We start from the raw sequence: 20843 nt of genomic DNA, 5'->3' as shown, positions 1-20843 counted from the left end.
AACAGGAACGGCACTGCTATTTTTTAGGAGCAGTTCTGGACAATAGGGTACTATTTGGGGCCAAATTACCCTTTTGATCTTCCCTCTTCACTTTCTAAATTCAGGCCCACTTTAAGTGTTGCGAAGTAGAAGGGTGGGAAAGGTAGATTTTTTTTTTTTGATCTTCTGCTTTGTAGTATATTTGGAAATGACATGTTCTTCTTCTCTAGTCTCCATTCTGTTCTTTTGTAAGCACATTAACCCGAGGAAGAATTAGGCATGATAAGCTCAAATTTCTTTTAGCATGGCAGAACATCACTGTAACCATACTAGTCCCTTCCATAACTAGAATTCCTTTTTGCCATCATGCAATAAAATGGTGTCAACCAGCATTTTTAAGGGGTTTACCAATGGCTGCCTCAATGTATGTCAGTACAGGTTCCCTTTATACACTATTTTTTTTTGGAAAACGTGGCTATGCTGTAAGAACACGTAGCATGTAAGCAGGTCAATATGCTGACCACAGAGAACATCTATAATCAGAATATGCTGATTCCAAAAAATAGTGTCTGAAGCTTATAACTGGAGATTCAGGTATCGGGCAATCTCAGAAGCTTATTCGATGTCCTACAGAAGCCCATACCTGATGTAGATGCAGGACTACAGCCCCGTACAGACGGGCCGAATGCCAGGCAACATCGGCCGGTTCATTAAAAACTGGCCGACATTTGGCCCGTGTGTATGCCAGCCAGTCCAACAGAAGTCGGCCATTTGGCCAATGGCTGAGAGCACTGATCAGAGTGTTCAGCGGGGGGAGATCGCTGTACTAACGTCGGATCGTTAGTACAGTGGCTCCGACCGGAGCTGATAGTGTGGAACCAAAAAAAGTATGTGTGTACCAAGCTTAAGAAATGACGGCATTAGCCCAACGCCAGTGATCCTCGCAGGCAGAGGACCATTCCCAATTGGTAATTGGCTTTTGACTGAGTCAAGCGGATGACACCTGCAGGATACTAACCAATAAGAAATGACAATAAAAAAACAAATAGCTTTTTTGGGGACAGTCAGGCTTCGAAGCCCCTGTGTCCATGTTTGTTTATATAGGTGTATGTAGTCGATAATGTTCCTTGCTTAACTGACCTTTGTCTTCCCACCACTTTTTCTCCCAAGCTTTTATTGTGGGTGATTGTGCTGTCAACACTAGAATGTACTTAGTATTATGTTTCCTTGTGATTTCAACAAGACTGCAGCAAATCGATTCCCCTTTCTTTTACCTATCAGATCCTGTTAATTGAACCTTTGCTCTCACAGAATTGCAGTGTGCACTTTCGCTAATGTCATGCTTTTCTCTCTTTCTTAAAGTGGACAATTTGAAATCAAGAATAAAAATTTTAAAAACATTGCATTTACTCTATTCCGTGCCTAGTTTTCTTTTATTGAAAAAGAAATGGTTACGCAAATGGTTTAGATTTGGAACAGTGCTTCTGTTTTTTTTTGTTTTTTTATTAATTATTGCCATTATAGGGGACATTCCCTTGAAAGTGTCGGTTAAAGACCCTGTCCCCTATAATTTTGCTCTAAAATTGCCCCGGTCCAAATAAAAAGTCCCAAGATCTTACTGCTCTGTGTTTTTAAGATGGGAGCCCCTCATTACTCTAGCCCAGGAGTCTCAAACTGGCGGCCCTCCAGCTGTTGCAAAACGACAAGTCCCATCATGCCTCTGCTTGTGGCTGTAACTATCAGCCTTGCAATGCCTCATGGGATTTGTAGTTTTGCAACAGCTGAAGGGCCGATAGTTTGAGACCCCTGCTCTAGCCTCTTAAGCAACACAGAGACCTTTGTTTCCCTGCTGGATACAAGCTAATGTATGAATGGGTTTTGTACCTTCTGCTCTAGGGATGCTAAATTCTTTACCTGCTCCTCTTGTACATTAAGCTGGGGAGGCTTCTGCAGCCAACATCTTGGCTTTGCATTATCGCTTTGCATTGTTATAAACAGTTAAGATGTGCAAAAGATTGTTGGCTCTTTATGGTAGGCAAAGGCTGCAACGAAGGTGCCCACATGTCTTCATTAGTGTGGACCTTATGTAATGAACCTTCAGGTCACAAGATAGAACAGTTCAGATTAGGGATGCACCGAATGGGTTTTTTGGTGCCAAAACCGATACCGAAAATAAATCATCCTTGATCCCGAAAACCGAAACTGATACCGAAACAGCACCGATACCGAAAGTGACTGTTTTTAAAAATATTTTTATACAGGAGATGGTCAGAGAATGGGGACATGGTACAGGAGATTGTCAGAGACTGCAGACACATTACAGGAGATGGTCAGACACTGGGGACATGGTAGAGGAGATGGTCAGAGACTGCAGACATGGTAGAGGAGATGGTCAGAAACTGCGGACATGGTAGAGGAGATGGTCAGAGACTGCGGACATGGTAGAGGAGATGGTCAGAGACTGCGGACATGGTAGAGGAGATGGTCAGAGACTGCGGACATGGTAGAGGAGATGGTCAGAGACTGCGGACATGGTAGAGGAGATGGTCAGAGACTGCGGACATGGTAGAGGAGATGGTCAGAGACTGCGGACATGGTAGAGGAGATGGTCAGAGACTGCGGACATGGTAGAGGAGATGGTCAGAGACTGCGGACATGGTAGAGGAGATGGTCAGAGACTGCGGATATGGTAGAGGAGATGGTCAGAGACTGCGGATATGGTAGAGGAGATGGTCAGAGACTGCGGACATGGTAGAGGAGATGGTCAGAGACTGCGGACATGGTAGAGGAGATGGTCCGAGACTGCGGACATGGTAGAGGAGATGGTCAGAGACTGCGGACATGGTAGAGGAGATGGTCAGAGACTGCGGACATGGTAGAGGAGATGGTCAGAGACTGCGGACATGGTAGAGGAGATGGTCAGAGACTGCGGACATGGTAGAGGAGATGGTCAGAGACTGCGGACATGGTAGAGGAGATGGTCAGAGACTGCGGACATGGTAGAGGAGATGGTCAGAGACTGCGGACATGGTAGAGGAGATGGTCAGAGACTGCGGACATGGTAGAGGAGCTGGTCAGAGACTGCGGACATGGTAGAGGAGCTGGTCAGAGACTGCGGACATGGTAGAGGAGATGGTCAGAGACTGCGGACATGGTAGAGGAGATGGTCAGAGACTGCGGACATGGTAGAGGAGATGGTCAGAGACTGCGGACATGGTAGAGGAGATGGTCAGAGACTGCGGACATGGTAGAGGAGATGGTCAGAGACTGCGGACATGGTAGAGGAGAGGGTCAGAGACTGCGGACATGGTAGAGGAGAGGGTCAGAGACTGCGGACATGGTAGAGGAGAGGGTCAGAGACTGCGGACATGGTAGAGGAGAGGGTCAGAGACTGCGGACATGGTAGAGGAGAGGGTCAGAGACTGCGGACATGGTAGAGGAGAGGGTCAGAGACTGCGGACATGGTAGAGGAGAGGGTCAGAGACTGCGGACATGGTACAGGAGAGGGTCAGAGACTGCGGACATGGTACAGGAGAGGGTCAGAGACTGCGGACATGGTACAGGAGAGGGTCAGAGACTGCGGACATGATACAAGAGATCAATGCAGCTTCACCAGTGCCCGTCACGCAGCCTGCGTTTGCCCCTTCGATGCAGCCCACATGTGCCCATAAGATGCAGCCTACCAGTGCCCGTCATGCAGCTTGCCAGTTCTCGAATCAGAGAGGCGATCTCCGTGTGTCACGGAGCTGCATTTGAATTGCACGATGTCCTGCCTCCTGTAATCACGTCACACTGATTCAATGTCCCACCATCGGATCAATGTGCCGTCTGTCACAGGAGGCGGGACATTCTTACTGCGGTTTGTGTAGTTAAGCTCCGTGACACAACGGAGATCGCAGCGAGGAGGGAGGAGAGGACTGCGCTGCGCCATAAGGACAACCCTGTAACGGGCAGCACCAGGGACGGGGCCCCGCCCCCATTTGCGGTGCCGTTATTGGCGAGATGAAAAGGCAATTTTCGCCCGATATGTTTTGGCGGCCGAAAATTCGGTGCTTCACTAGTTCAGATTTATCAGCACCCATTGAATCACGTTCATCCTGTCTTAAGTGTAGAGGAAAAGGAGTATAAGTGGGGAGCCAACACATTTCAGGGGTTAAAATCCCCCCCCCCCCCCCCCATGGCATCAAAGAAATAAAAAATGTGATTAACTTTGCACTTTTAGGTGCAGCTGCCGAAGGAGCAGTCTTAGTGCATGACGGCATTTCCTTTCCCAAACTCTTTATTTAATGAGATGCTGAGGTGTCGTCTTTATTGATATACATCGTTACTGCAGCTGCTATACATATAAGCTGCCAAATCACTCTCCATTTCATGGAAGCCCTGAAGAAGGGAGTTTATTATCCAAGACGTTTTGGCTGTCCGCTTTTAATAGACAGTCATTTGCACTTCAGTTCTTCCTTTCTGGAGCTTATTTTTTTTGTCTGCCCTTCATGGACCCAAGGCCCCTCATGAAATAGAGCAGTGGTCTCCAAACTGTAGCCCTTTACTTGCATTCATCTGGCCCTCGGGGCCTATTTTTTTCTACTGACGCCACTGATGAGCACCATTTTTTTCCCACTGACACCAATAATGAGGCCCTATTCCTCCCATTGACACCACCAACTATGGGCCCCTATTCCTCCTACTGATACCAACAATGGGGCACTATTCCACCCACTGAAACCAATGATGGGGCACCATTCCTCCAACTGACACCAATGATGGGACACTATTCCTTTCCTTACTGACCACAGGTGCCAAATAATTTTCTTCCTCCCACTGACCATCAAGCCTGATTCATTGTTTAATCCCACTGACACTGGGACATTTTTTAACTCCTGCTGGCCACACCCTGGCCCCCTTAAAATCTGAAAGACAGTAATCCGGCCTTTTGTTAAAGTTTGAACACCCCTAGTATAGAGAATAACCCTGGTTTCCCGAGCAGCCCAACTGCTTTAATGAGACTTCAGAACCTAAACTTCTTCACATCATCAGGACCTTGGACATAGCTCAGATCAAGCTGCATGTCCAACCAAAGCCTTCTGTTCATTCTAATTGGTCAGGTCGTAAGATGGTAAAATTCCAAATTTCTGGTCTTGACAAAAGGAGACGGTTGGAAGGCTTAACAGTGCTGGACCTTATGTTACTTATAAGTCTTGCTGATAGAACATTTTGTAGCTCAGTCCCCTACATCATTTAGTGGAGATCATAGTTGTAAGCTTACTGTAAAATTTAGATGCTAGGAGGACAATATATGGGGTACATAGGTTGAAAAAAGACATGTCCATTGAGTTCAGCCTTAAATACCATATCCTCAAATCTTCAAAAACCCTGGTATAGCAAAAGCACTCAACATTTTGTCTTAAACTGCATTTCAGCTTCAGGAAAATGCTTTTAGCTGAGTTTGGTGCTGATTTTATTGTTCACTTTAGCTCCTATTGTTTTTTTTTGTAGAATAGCTAGTTTGGTGGTGTTCATGCTTATAACTCTTTTCTCTCCTTAGTTGCAGATTACGATTACATCTCGTTACATGGTGAACAAGAAGAGACCGACCAATTGGACTTCGACAAGTCATCTACTATTCCAAGAAACAGTGACATAAGCCAGAATTACAGAAGAATGTTCCAAGCTAAGAGGCCTGCTTCTACTGTCAGTCTTCTAGCCGAGCCCGACCCACTGGTTCGATCGCCGTATGTCGCCACCATAAAGAGAAATCCCTCCAACAAGCCAACACTTAGAAGAGGAACCGTCAGTGGTGTTCCCATTCCTATCCGGACTCCTGTGGTGCCTGTTAAGACCCCAACGTTACCGGATGCTCCAGTTAGCCCTTATGGAGAGAGGACACACAGTGAAAGATTTTCTTATCTTCAGGATCCAAAATCTGATTTTTCTCACATCAGACAAGGTCTGTGTGGCTCAGCTCAAAGCCTCAATGCTATACAGAACACGTATTGTGCCTTCATCCCCAAGCAAACATACACCTATTCTCAAAGTATTAATCTGCTGCCACAAAATGCACAGAAGGTGTCTGAAAGCAATGACGTCAGGGTAGATAACACACCAGCCAATGAATCAATAAGCCCAAGTGCCCCACAGGAAGTAAGCAGCATAGAAAATTCGATTCATTCAAATTCCGAGGCTCCACCTCAGGACAATATGCTGTCAATGATCAAACGGGGAGTGAGGCTTAGAAAAACAATTAGCAATGATCGGTCGGCACCTTTCTTGAAATGAGACATGGATGGGCCCTACGCATAACACTCGCCTTCGTTCTCTTTTCTAAAGAGACAATGTTCTTTTTTTTTTCCTAAGGACCTGAGTTCCCATTGTTTAATGTCATCGGCTCAGCTAGATGCCCTTAATTCAAAGTCTTGTTACCGTTCGCTCTGTAACTTCATTTAACCTTTATTTTTTTGTTGTTGGGTTCTTTTAAACTGTTATTTTAGTGCTATGCATTTTACAGTTCTTATTTTGCATTGGGTGGTTTATTTTTCAGGCTGAAGAGTTAATAGCAAAGTGCCTTGACCTATAAAGCAGTCTATACATGATACATCTACACAAACATAGCTTCTGTTCAAGTGCTGGTCATGTAGTGATGCCATAAGGTTTTGGTTATACCACCAACTGGAGCCAAGTAATGTTATAATGGTCAATTTTTATACAGTCAGTCCTCAATTCTTCAACCCTGGTTATATGCCTGCTGGACACTGATACATTGTCAAGGCCTGCAACGGTTTTGGTTTCCTTTGCTCTACCCCCTGACCAATGCTTATACTCTGTCAGTGGTATCCCTCCCACTGCGACAGAAGCTGTCGGGGCTTCTGTCCATAAAATAGACCCTATGGATTTAAATTCATCATTCAGGCCTTTTCTGCACTTTGTCTCTTATAAGAACGCTGGAAAGGTACTCGCATTGTGAGCACTGTTGGAAATTTCAGCTGGTATGAAGGTGGAAAATTGTTAAAAATTTATAAAGGATCACAGGTTATTCCGCATAGCACGGGTTAAAATTACATCAAGTTCTTTTTGCTTGGATTTTGTCTTTACAGTAAACTGTAATCTAGTTCTTCCTGACAGTTGTTATCATTCAAACATGACACTCAGTAGTCAAACTAAACTCACTGGTTTGTTGCAGTGCATTATGGTAATTTAAGTTTTATCAACGCGTTTGGAAAATGTGTTGCCAAAATTAATGACTTTAAAAAAAATCACATATTAGAACACTGCTAAAAGAAAACCTATACTCTAAATCTACTAAGCAGGGCTCTCCCCCAGATACCAGGCAATATATGGTGCCAGGTGGTGCCACTGGCCCTTTTGGGAAAATTTCATCTCATTTCCAGTTATTGGGCAATACCTCTCACGTACCTGAATAAACCGTCACCAGGACATGGCACATTGGTTACAGACCTAAACATCTGCAAATACAGACTTTATAAAGTTGGTATTTGCATTGGAACTTTGTGGAGTCCATTGGTGCTCAATAGAAAAGGACCTAACCCAAGGTTATCATTTGGCACCTTATGAGATCTAATATTCAGGGTCAGCTTAGCTTTGCAGATAAAGGCACAGTGCCGGTGCTCTTTAATTCTGGTTTTGAAAAAGTATACATTTCTTGTAAAGTTTGGGTTATTTTTGATAACAGGTGATTATAGAAGTTTCAAAAAATAGTGAAATTAAGGGTCTCCTTCACTAAATAAGGTAATATAGAGCAATATTCAGTTTGGAAAGTCTCTGAAAATTGGCTACATTTGGCAAGGTCATGCCATTCTGGGGTTTGGAATTCTGAAGTTTACCACCTTAATAGGGGAAAAGTTGAGCAATTTGCATATATGTTCTAAAGCAAAGCCCACTGGTGGAATAATGTAAAAATTACAAAAACTATGATCTTAGAATCTTGTTTCCTCCACCTGAATGTGGAACCTTACCTCCAAATTATAGTAGCAGTACTCACCCAGCTGATGGGTGACTATTTAAATTTATGGATGCCAAAGATTATTTCCTTTGGTCACTGATACCTTTGCCGATTGGACAGAAAAGATGGAGCAGCACTCTCCCTCCGTAACCAGTTCATAGTCTTTAGCTTAAAACATTGATCATTTCAGTAGAGCCTAGTTGGCTTGCAGTGCTGGCCTTTCCTTTCTGTGTGAACCCTGGGGGATTATGTAAAGCTAATATAAAGCCAAGTTTAAGGTACTTATATTAGCAGCTTATTCATTTGTTTAATAATTGGTTTACAAGATATTTTGTTTTAGTTATAACCGGAAGGTCAGCCTTTACTATAGGCTTTTTTTTCTTTAGAACATTGTTGATGGTTTAACCCATGTGTAAAACTGGTGGGAAGATGAAGGGACTGAATTTGCTATAGAAACCCAACAGAGGTTACCATTTATGTTCATATTGCTGTAGAAGAAAGACAGCAGGATAGTTGAAATTGAGAGAGCATTTTTCGTCCCTTTAGTGTCAGAACACAAGACCCTTTGGGTGTATTTAGCAAAGACTTTGCTAAATTATACTTTGTCTGAGTTGGAACCATACCTGGAAAAGTAGGTGTTGGAGAGTTCTGGCCTGCTTCCACCTGCCAAGAGCTAGTTCTGTAAGCAGTGCCAATCAATGTTTTCCTATAGTTGCAGAATGTGTAATAGAATAGGCTTGGAGCTAGCGAGTCTAAGAATGTTTTTTTATTATGTTAATGGATGGGTGAGATGGTATTGCAGCAAAGTCATTTGACTATCTAAAGGTAACCATGCACCCCCAGGGTAGGGATAACCCATTCAGGGCCAGGTCCACTGAAATGTGACATTCGGTTTTGCATGTTTACTGGGATGTTGAGTCACGTTTTGGCTTCCCAAAAAGCCAACTCCAGCATGCTTGATAACCCCACAAGAATTTCCAGTTCCATCCAGTTACTGTGGCCACTGAAGTGATGTCACATCTTTGGTTGGGAGCTGCACCATAAACTCTGGCTGTGAAATCTCGTTGGAGTTTGGGAGATCTAGATCACTGCTGTCATTCGTATCATCTTAAACATAGATGTTTATGGCCGATGGCCATGTATTAAATTGTTATATATATTTACAGTTTTTCAAAATTTAAATTTACCCTTAAGCTTGTATTGTGAAGTATTTTGGGAGAAGTCTGAGAAAAGTGTAAAAGAAGCAGCGCTCCAAAATTAACAATAGGCATCTAGCATTCGGAATTCTTTCCCACGGCATGCACTGAATTCGTCCAGTTTTTGAAATACATCAATTTATCCAGCCATATATTTGGGATTGTGAAATTTATTAGCAGGCAAAAACTGCTAGTCACAATTCCTTCACTGTGTTTATAGCAGTATGTGTTTTTGAGGACTCTAAATAAACCCGTGCTAAAATGTTTACATAAAACCACAGTATCAGTCTTGCTGGGATGGCTAATGGAGTAATTCTGAGGACTGAAATACTTGCCTCTCTTGGAGAAAATGCTCTTGCAGGCTACCTCAGGGGCTAATCACGTCTGGAGGCCTGGGTAGAAGTTGAACTCTGTTGAAGGAGTAGGTTTAAAGGTCCACTTGGATTGATCAGAGGTCCACTTGGTTGATTTTTCTCTTCAGTAGAGAAGGGTAGCCATAAACCACTTGAATCACCATTGTATTCAGGCAGCTGTGCCTACTACCGTTGCCGAACAGTGACACTATATGTGATAGGATGTAGTCACCGTTTAGTCGAAAATATTCCACCTGGCTAAGCAGATTTGACTTTTGGCGAACTGGGTGGTGTCAAAGGCCACCCACAGCTTGAAATACAACTGATTCAGCAGGAATCAAGTGAAAATTTGACAGAAAATAGATTCCCGTCTATGGGGAACTTAAGCCTTCAAACGTGGTCGGCATTGGAGAGAACTTGGAGCACCATTTTCTCCAGAAAAGATGTGTATCTCAGCCCTTCTTCTCCATTCCTTATTCATCCCTCCTAGCTCAGAAGTATAATACTAGAGAATAGATGCATTTAAGCATATCTATTTAAAATGAATCATAAATTAAAATGTTTTCCTTTCTTTTACAATAGAATGCAGATAATATATATGCAGACCTTACCCTACCTGATCCTTCTTTTTTTTTTTTTTATTACTTTCATATGTGCCTGACTGTTGAGGCATTGGGACCCTATAAAGATTTTTGTTTCAACATTAAAAATTAGCTGCTATTGCTTTAGGGTGATGTTATGTGGCCAGTTTAGGTGCAAATATTACAGTTTTTACGCTTTTACTATTGCTTGTTTATTTTCCGGCCATGAAAAGCTTTATTCCTATTCTGACCTGAAACAAAAGGAGCACACATGCTCTCACTGATTCAGTTCTTAATAAATATTTGTGTTTTTATATTGTTAAATCATTTTGAGATATATTTTCTTTAAAATTTATTGTATTCTGTGCGATCTCTCGCTTCGTCTTTAACATCAATGTAAATATATTTTAAGATTTCTTTATTGCAGATGTTGGGCGTATTCCCTGTACTACTTTTTTTTTTTTTTTTTGGTTAAAGGCATTTTGCTTCGGATTATTGTTGTATATTATTTTTATTAAGCTTGTTAATATGTAAAGCAGAACTCTGGCCAAGCAGCAATATACACAGCTCATTGGCATATATGTGAACTGTGGTACCTGCCAAAATAATTGTAAATCTGTTCAGTTAGTCTTGCAGTTTACATCCACGACACCATTTAAAGTGGGTGACACCTTTGTTCAGTCATTTAACTTTGCGGCTTCCTGTGTCGAGTCTCCAGGCCTGTACATTGGCCTGTGAATCAGCATCACCACCCTGCCCCGGTGGTGCAACCCTGTGCTCTTCCCTGCTTAAACCCTCCGTTGTTATTTTTTGGTGCACAGTGGAAAATAGGAAGCTAATATAAAGACAGAATCCAGGTAGTTAGATTAGCAGTATTTAATGAAAAAATGTAATTTAATTTTTGAATTACTACACAAACAGAAAAAAAAGTGTTTTATATTTATATTTGCCTCAAGTTCTGCTTTAACTTTAATTATTAAGAAAAAAAAAGTTACACATCTACTGTAGTTATATATTTTTTTTGTTGGGGGGGGGGGGGGGATAAATCTTATTAGGTATAGATGTAAAAAATATTTCTTAGTTTAGCGCAGAGATCATCTGATCACTTTATTACAAAGTTTGCTAATTAATGTTTTAGAATTGTTTTTCTTTGTTTTCGATTGGAAAAAAATATATATGACAGTTCAGACAAAACTGACCTTAATAATGCTTTGGAAAAAAAAAAGATTAGAATGTGCTAAAAAAAAAAGAGCCTGGATAATATTTGTAAAATATGTTTTTGTTTTTTTTGTTTTTTGTTTTTTTTTCTTTATTATTATAGGATTGGCTCAGCAGGTCTGGGTATCCGTCTAAAATATTCAATATTTTGAGTGCCGTTTTTACAGTTTGAAATTGAAATGTGAGGTCATATCTTTACCTTACTCAATTCCATGAGGCTAAAATTGGTCATCTTGAGGTTTAGGGTGGAGCTGCTTTTGCACAAAGGGTCATTTTACCTAAACTGGTATTTCAGCTTACGGCCTGGTGTTTATACTGCTCCCCTGTGTTTATAACTGAAAAAAAAAATCTGAGATTGAAGTGCCACATCAAAATTAATTCATAATAAATGAATAATTAAAAATTAATCTTTCAAATTTTTTTTTTTTTCTTACCTTGAGAATATCTATATATGGATAAATAAAATATAAATTTTGATGTCATATTCCAATCTCGAATTTTCATTGTTGGCAAGTAGAGATGGGCTCAGGCGTGTTTGGGATCCTAGTCCCAATCCACCTGCCTGATCCCGCCAGGAAGCCGACACTGCACACAGCTAACCACAGGCAGTGAGGCATTTCCTGGTCCGCAACTGCACAGACCGGGAAATGCCTCTGCCTGTGATTAGCGGTTTACATTGCCAGCTTCTTGGTGGGATTGGGCAGGTGGGTGGGGACTAGGATCCCGAACACGTCTAAACCCATCCTTATTGGAAAGTTGACCAACTAATTGCTTTTTGATGTTTGTTTTGGGAGTCTGTCTCTGGTGGTAAGATCTTTCTACCTAAGTTCCCAACTCTGCCTATCTGCCGCAGCCATTATGGATAAGTCTTGTTCTCTTTCTTGCATATTTCTTAATTTTCATTGGCGGGTGCACCAAGAACAGCAGGACTTGGTGGTGTTGGCATGGCAAAGCTTGGATCTTTGGTGCATAAATCTTGCCTCCAGCACTTTCAAGAGTGACAAGAAGCAGGTAGGGGATACAGGCAACCAGAACCCTCCCTTAACTGAAATATTAGTTTTGGGTGTTTTGACCCTTTAAAATTAATCTTTGCTTTATGAAAGCACTGTTCAATGCCGCCTTCTGATGCAGTTTATATGGACAGTCCTTTTTGCTTTCCTGCTACTCCATTTTGCCACCAGGAAGAAAGAGACATAACTGGCACTCTGGTGCGTTGAAACATGCAGCTCATTCCCCACTATACAATGTGATGGCGTTTAGTGCTTGACAATTGGATACTCCGGTATCCAGCGTTGTCACATAGGGAAGTGGGGGGGGGGGGTTGTTCCCTAGTTCTGTGTAGACTTCAAGTCATGACTTGGACCATGCACAGGTCTTCCTGACTTAATGTGCAGACCAATGGGGAAGCAAAAGGATAATACAAGCTGTTGCAGGTTGGCAACATTAAAGTCAACCTGTTGGTTTGGCTTGCATGGCTAAAGCACAGGTTCACTTTAAAACAAGCACAGATATTTTAGCCAACAAAAAATAGATATACAACTTCGCCCAAAAGCCATCGGCATTGAAGATAAAGTATTATTCCTGTTGTAGTATATAAATTTTTTTTTTTTTTTCTTTAGAGATTGACAGTTTTTGTTTAATTTTTTTTTAAATGCAGTGAGATGATTCTTTCAGCATCCTGTCCTTCTACTATTAATACTAATAGTTATAGTGGCTTTGGGCTTTTTAAAGATCGTGTCCTTAGCAGGGATATATATTGTTGAGGGAGTTCTTCCAAATTATATTATTTTGTTACTTGCTATAGCAGGGGGTTATAGGCAATACATAGAAATAAGTGTAACCCACCCTTCATATATGGGGTAGTGGGAGGCCATTATATAGCATAGCATTAAATTGAAGTTGACCAATAAGCATTTTCTTAAATTGCCCAATAATGCATGTAAATTGACCAATAATAAATGTAAATTGACCAATCAACAGGTAGCAATGTATTTTATATTTTGAGACCATCTTGAGACAGATGAGTGGACAATCTAGGGAATGGTGCCCAGTTTAGGGTTTCGGCAGCACTTTAGGTGTTGGGCCTAAGTCGTCATGCATAAAATAAAGATGAAAGGATCGCCGCTACTCCCGACTAGCCCAGGTGACCAAACCATAAGGAGTGGCCTCAGCCTATAACTAAGCCCCGGTGGCCACGGCAAAATGCATCAGGGTGTGTGGTATAGTGGAGACATGTAGGCTGAGGCTGCTCCTTATCGTTTGTTCACATGGGCTGGTCAGGAGTAGCGGCGATCCTTTCCTCTTTATATTTACTAGCCCTCTGCATTAGTATCAGGATAACCCATGTTCTACGACACGGATATATTTTCAAAACTTTATTCTTCTTCCCCATTCTAACCAACTTGATTTCATAATGTTGTCCATGCAAGAGAATCCCTTGGGGCCCAATTCGGTCCTCCCACCACCTGTACATATTGGGGATCTATCTACTCACACCACAATGTAGAGCGCTGAGTTAATCACTTCATTAGCCTAACATTCCGATTCTCCATTCTTATGGCACTATTGCCAGCCTCCAGCTCCAGTAATGCAACTGTTCATATTCTATAGGCATGAAGGTTGCTACAAAATTGTTCTGAAAACATTTGATTGACATGACAGACTTGTCTCGTAGACACCTTACATTGCCTCTGCCTACAACTTAAAGCCAGAAAATATCTAGGCGAGTTATGAGAGATTAGCTCAGTTCCATTGCCACGGTAAGCCCACCCCAGCCGACACCCAGCTCAAATTGCTGTGACAGCTTTGATGTTGCAGTGATCATATAACCATTTTAGTTGCATATCCAATGACTGGGGGCATCTAGATTTCAATTTACTTTATGTTTTTTTTTTAAGGCAGGGTGCTGAAATAATTGGGTTTATCCATAGTACTTCCACTCCTCGTTCTGTTATGCCTCTACGGGCTCTGTGAAAAACATTTGGTTGTTGCTAACTGGAGACACAACAAGGCATATTGTATAACTAAATCCTTTATAGGAGCCAAATGCTAGATGCTGTTTAGAGCCTATTATAAACTTAATAATTTCACTGTCCTGGATAAAGTTTGCCATACAGGTAGGTCACATGTGTAGGCAAAATATGATCACATGACACCCTGTTACTGCTGTTACTTAAACATGCACACTTGGTTTACCGTGAGCATGCATTTTTGTAAGCTCCCTTACCAAATAATCTCAGGGGAATCATACGTTTTATGCAGAGATTATCCAATACAGCAAATTACTAATTTCCCCATATCACTGAGCTGGAAGAGTTTGTGCAGAAAACCACTGCAGAAGTAATAAGCTCTCTGCTAATTCATCCTAAGGCAGTGATGGTGAACCTTGGCACCCCAGGTGTTTTGGAACTACATTTCCCATGATGCTCATGCACTGTGCATGGTAGTTGGGCATCATGGAAAATGTAGTTCCAAAACATCTGGGGTGCCAAGGTTCGCCATCACTGCCCTAAGGAATGCTCAGATTGCTTACTTTTATTTAACCCTGTACAGCCATCTTTATCAAGTTTGTTGGTAGAGTAAAACTGCGCTTATGTTTTAAAGTGTAAATCCATTCAAAACTTTTGTTTTGGATAGATTGGGGAAGGATAGGAATCCGTCAGTTTTTTGTTTTGTTTTTGTTTTTTTGGATTTTTTTGTTTATATTTTTGCTATCCTGGGTTCTGTTAACCCCTTTCTGATGGTGGAATCCGGTCCTTTAAGTAGGTCTTGACACCTGAGGCTGGTAGGAGGGGCACCCGGTCATGCGACAATGTGATTGGCTGCACAGTGATGTTATCAGGAGCCCTCCTGATCATTGGTAGTTAACTGTGAGCTCAGTCGCAGTTCTGGGGACATCAATTGGGCGCAAACTCAAAAATTCAAAAGGGGTGTCCAATCCTTCCCCTCTCAAACCCAAAAATAAAGAGAAAAATTTTGGTGGACGTGCACTTTTTGTTTACACAATGATAGCCTAGAAAAAAAAACCATGAAAGCCCACCCTGTCATGTTCTGAATTTGCATTTTGGCACAATGAACACTGCATATGAGATGAGTGTACCCTCTACTATTCCATAGAAGTTTTCTCTTGATGGAAATCAGAAAAGTACAAAATCATAAGCAATTCATTTATATTTGTTAAGCATGGAATGCAGACAAGTTAGGAGTTTATAATTCCAGTTTTGGCACATTTACTGTTTGGAAATTCCATATTGTTCTGTAAATTGTATATTTTTGTTTTATTATTTTTTATGAATAATGCCTTAAGTGATCTCCTATAGCCTTAAATTAAAGAATATGAAAAAAAAATAATAAAGTGTGCATTTTGAGTTATTGTGGCAATTACTGCAGAATTACTGTGTTAATGTGCTGTTTTGAACAAATGCAGAATCTGTGATACACAGTCTTATAAATGTCTCTTTAAAAAGGTGCTTATCCATTTGGTGAGGATGTATAAAGAATAAGATCTACATCATGCAAGGCTTCTCCCAACACGTATTATTGCTGTATTAAAATCTTTTTATTTTTATGTGATATATTTTTTTTTATATTGAGCTCCACTTATTCTCCTGGAGTATTAAATTTCAAGGCTGTTGTAAAATGAAAAAAGACCGCCAACCATTTAATTAATCCAAAGCTAAAGTGGGATTGTTCTAAGTTAAACCAAGCAAGATAATTGAATATTGTGCTAGGTATGCACCACATACTAGCACATTATGAAATACCTTTAGAACGAAGCCTTCCACTGATGGGGCTTCCATTTTTACCTGGTCGTCCTCCTGGGTTCACGTCCTCCGGCTGTCTGATTGGCCTTGCTGTGATCATGTCACAGAGCTCTGAAGGGACAGCATGGGTATGCTGACCCTTCGGAGCGCTTGCACCGGTGACGTCAACGGCTGCATGCAGTGTGATAATCTCCTAAATGGTGCAGATTTAGGAAATATGCACAGTACCTACCAGTAAGCCTTATAGGCTTACCGGTAGGTACAAGTAAAAAAAAAATGGGTTTACTCCCACTTTAACCACTTCCCATCCGCACTATAGTCAAATGACGGCTACAGCGTGGACCTACTTTGCCTGGAGGCCATCCTATGATGTCCTCCTGTGCTTGAGCGGCCAACCCGACCCCTGCAGGACGTGCGCAGCGTGCTCTGATCAGCGAGTCAATGGGACTCGGCTGATCACAGTAAAGGGTCGATCCCGTCCCCCTTACCACATGATCGGCTGTCAGCCAATGACAACTGATCATGTGATGTAAACAGAGCTGGTAAAAAAAAAGCCCATCACTGGCAGCTATCAGAGGGGCATCAGTCCCGATCAAGGAGAGCAGCCACCGCCTTGTCTGTGCCCACCTGTGCCACCTACCAGTGCACAACAGTGCCTCCTATCAGTGCTGCCTTATCTGTGCCTCTCAGTGCAGCCTCATCAGCGCATATCAATGAAGGAGAAAAATTACCTGTTTGCAAAATTTTATAACAAATTATGCTAACAGTTTTGTTTTTTTTTTCAAAATTTTCCGTCTTTTTTTTTTTTTGTTTAGCAAAAAATATAAACCTCAGCAGTGATTAAATACCAACAAAAGGAAGCTCTATTTGTGTGAAAAAAATTATAGGAATTTTTTATTTGGGTACAGTGTTGTATGCAGTATTCAAAGTGTGACAGCACTGAAAGGTGAAAATTGGACTGGGCAGGAGGGGGATTTAAGTGCCCAGTAAGCAAGTGGTTAAACAAAAGCCATAATAATAATTTGAAATGCATGTATATTAGAAAGTTTGGAGTTTGATACCCCTTATTGGCTAAATTAAAGTGTTACTAAACCCACAACAGTAAAATCGGTCTGTATATGCAGTAAAGCAGGCTTGCTATACTCATTGTGGAACCTAAGGGGGTAATCCTTTACATTGTGTAAAAAGGCTGTTTGATCCTGTCTTCTCTGATCCTCCCCTTTTTTTTTACTGTCTGTCCCCAAGCCATCTCCTGATAGAAGAGAGCCTTGGAGGCACTCTGCACATGCTCAGTTTGGTGTGTATTGCTATATACTACTGATGAGAAAAGGTATTTAGCAATTTATATTTACTATAATAATTGCATTTCCATGTTCTGTGGGAGACCAGATATAGTGAATGCAGGTCCTGGGTTTAGTAACACTAAGTTATTAAGGATGCAAGCTTTCGGCATGTATAGGTTGTATAAAGCCTGAAGTAGGGTTCTATGGCATCCCAAATGCTTGCATTGTTAATTACGCAAGTTAGCCATTAAAGGTTTTATCACTTTAAATTGGAAACTTTATGCATTAATTGATACAGTTTCTAACTTGGTACAAGATTCTACAGATACATGTATAGCCAAAAGTAGGGACGGGTTAGACCCTTTCTTTGTCTTGGTGACAATTTTTTATCAGGACAGGAAGTGATTGAAGATCCAACCTTTTACCATTGTCACCAGAACGAAAGGGATGGGGAAATTGTATATCCTAATCAATCCTTCCTGCTCCACATCTGCATACCTTGATCTGATGGCCACTGTTTGTATACCCTCAGTGCTGCAAGTCTTCATTGTCCAGGCTGCTCTGCACATTACTGCCCCATAGACTTCTACCATCTTGGTTTGGTCAGATGCTTCCAAAGGCAAAGGAGAGATCTGGGGTCTAATAGGTGTGGTTGGGGCCGAATTAAACTGAGAATAAAGGCAGTGCTTGCACCAGGCAACACAATGGACCATTTTTTTCCCCCGCAGCCCTCCTGCTGTGTCCCCTCACTAAGTTTACATGCCACATTTTCACATTTAACTGGCCCTAAAGATTATTTGTTTTGAAGGGGAATACATCCTCGCACAGGACAAGAACACTGTACAAATCCACAAAGGCTAATAAGTTACAATTCAGAATATTTTAGAATTAGTTAAACCTTTTCCACCAAAAATGCACACATCATGTTCTTGCACTCCTGTTGCCATCTTCTACAGAGACGCAGCCATGGGAACATCAACATGGCCAGCGCCTGGGTTAGGAATAGCAGATCATAAGTGGAATAGAGCTAGGACAAAAGGACCAAATAGCATGCATTCCACAGTTGGCCTTCAGGTAACTCAAAACACTGCTGTTCTCTTGTCCTGGAGCAATGTCCTATTATGACACTGTTCCACTCCCCTGACTCTAGCTCCCTTTCAGACATGCATCATGTGACCTGTCTGACAAAAGCAGATTTCTCTGCCATTGAATTCTTTGGAAAATTCTCTTGAGATTCTGAAACCCAGTTTCCAGAAGCCAAAAACACATGTCCTTAATTCCCCCTGACCCTATTCAGGAATCGGAGGTGGAAATTCCTTTACTGAGGGGATATAAAGGAAAGTATTGAGGACCCTGATTTTGAGACCAGACAGTTTTTTATTTCCCTGAAATGTATGAACCACAGCACCCCAAATGTTCACAAAAGAACTTGCCCCTATTTTTGGCTCTTCTCTGTACCCAAGGGAATTCATACATTGTCAAGTTCCTTCAATAATCTACTTACCAAAGTCTTCTCTCCAGCCCTCACATATCTCTACCACCTGGGTCTGCTCTTGGACACAGCCCAAGACAGAATTTTCCTTCCCTAAGGTCCCACACGTGGACCTTCAGGCCACATAGACATGCCTCAGTTGTTTTATGCATGATGCTTCTTGGCTTGATAGTAGCCTTCATCAAGGTAGTTCCCGTTAACCAGTTTCACTTCAGACCTATTCAATCCAACATACAATGTGGAAAAAGGATATCCAATCCTTGGATTGCCCAGTGCTTCTTTCTAGCCAAAGCTCTCACTAACATGGAACATCTCCAATCCTGCCTTTGAAAGTGGAAAAATCATTCTTTCACATGCCCTGGAAGGTGGTCGACAATGGATGAGTTTACAGTTCCCCTACTGTCCAGGAGAAATGGCCCCTGTAGAAGTCAAACTTCCAATTTACAACTCATCAGATTATCTCTACAACACTGGACCTCTCTTTTGCAAGGTCACCCAGTCAGGGTGCAGTCGGACAATGCCACAGAAATTACCTTTACAAACCATCAGGGGGACATCAGAAGTAATGCGGCCTCAAAGAAACAAGCCTAATAACCCCCTAGGGCAGAAACCTACAGTCCATTTCTCTTTATCATCCATATCCCTGCAGTGGACAATTGGCAGTCGGACTTGCTAAGCTGTCAATGCATAAACCCGGGGGAGTGGTCTCTGCACCCCAAGATCTTTCCAAAGGTGGTATGGAAAACCATATGTGAGCATCCTGATCTCCATGTTCAACAACAACCTCCACCTCATTGAGGACATTGTTCTTCTTTTCTTTTATCCTGCCCCAAAACATGACAAGGAGATGGCTCTACATTGCCTGGATGTGGTCTACCTGGCAGCCACAGGCTCTGTTCACAAATAATGCATTCCTGGTGGATGAGGTAACTTATCTCCAGAGCTTATATGATCAATGTTTGATATCGAAAAAGAGAAAGCATGTAGCGCTTAAAATTAAATGTATAAATGTAATAAATAGCCTCCTAGGCAATGAAGCTCAATAACCGTGATAAAATAAGTGAATATGACACAGCACATAATAAAAAGCTGTGTACAAGGAACATAATACCCTGCTTGGTAGTGTAAAAAGAAGTGACGTGACCAGTGACGCAACGCGTCGGGTGGAGCCTCATGACATCATTTCCGGTGGCGTTTTACAGAAGTGCGGTGAGGAGGCGAGTGTGTCACTACTCCCAATGTTTCTTACTGCGATTTTTATTCTTACTTGATTGCCATTTATACAAGAAGTGCTATTTCTTGGAGCGAGCTGTTTCCTCTACGTATGGAGTTTCCCAAGATGTTTTCATACTAAGATCTGGATGTAGTTCTTCGTCTTTGCCTGGGACCTGGATGTCTTTACAGATCCATCAGCAGGATTTCTTATCTGACTATCTGATGAGCCTTGTTTGACCTTTTGGATCATTTTTGGAGGTGAGCGGCCAATTCATAAATATAACAGTCAATGTTTTGGATTGATGTGTTGTCTTTTTTTTCTTCTATCAACTTACCCCTATGAGATTTTTCATCTTTATATGAACTGACTCCTACCATTGGGCTTTAGTTTTTATGCACATTTTATTTATTTGTATGTTTTGGATACTTATGTTCATTCTTTAAGTATATTAATTCATGTCATGTTACTGAATAAGAGCACCACTCTTATTTCTTTTTTTTTATATTTTGATTACGCAGTGTTTTTTGGGTACACTACCAAGTGGTTGCAGCTAATTCACGGTCACTATACATTTATTTTTTATATATATATATATATATATATATATATATATATATATATATATATATATATATATATATATATATATATATATATTATATAATTTTTTTTTTTTTTTCTTTTCTGAGTTTATTTGGATTTTATTCACTGTAGGTTGATGGTTTATATTTTCTTTAAAATTATACATAGTAGCGTGCAAGTTTATTCCTTTATAACACTGCTGGGTAGTGTACCAGATTCCAGTGTA

General features: G+C 41.4%; 1 protein-coding gene across 2 annotated transcripts in view; it reads left to right on the top strand.

The window, feature by feature from the left end:
• Nucleotides 1-15928, top strand: part of LOC141113484 (protein MTSS 1-like) — a 209954-nt gene extending 194026 nt beyond the window's left edge. For both annotated transcript variants that reach the window (XM_073606616.1, XM_073606615.1), the window contains one exon: nucleotides 5522-15928. In XM_073606616.1, the coding sequence (XP_073462717.1) occupies nucleotides 5522-6252 (731 nt within the window). In that variant the 3' untranslated portion in view covers nucleotides 6253-15928. The remainder of the gene's footprint in view (nucleotides 1-5521) is intronic.
• Nucleotides 15929-20843: the final 4915 nt, after the last annotated feature.

The sequence above is a fragment of the Aquarana catesbeiana genome, linkage group LG12 (assembly GCF_042186555.1).
Source record: "Aquarana catesbeiana isolate 2022-GZ linkage group LG12, ASM4218655v1, whole genome shotgun sequence".
NCBI lineage: Eukaryota > Metazoa > Chordata > Amphibia > Anura > Ranidae > Aquarana > Aquarana catesbeiana.
This window is presented reverse-complemented; position numbering and strand designations above follow the sequence as displayed.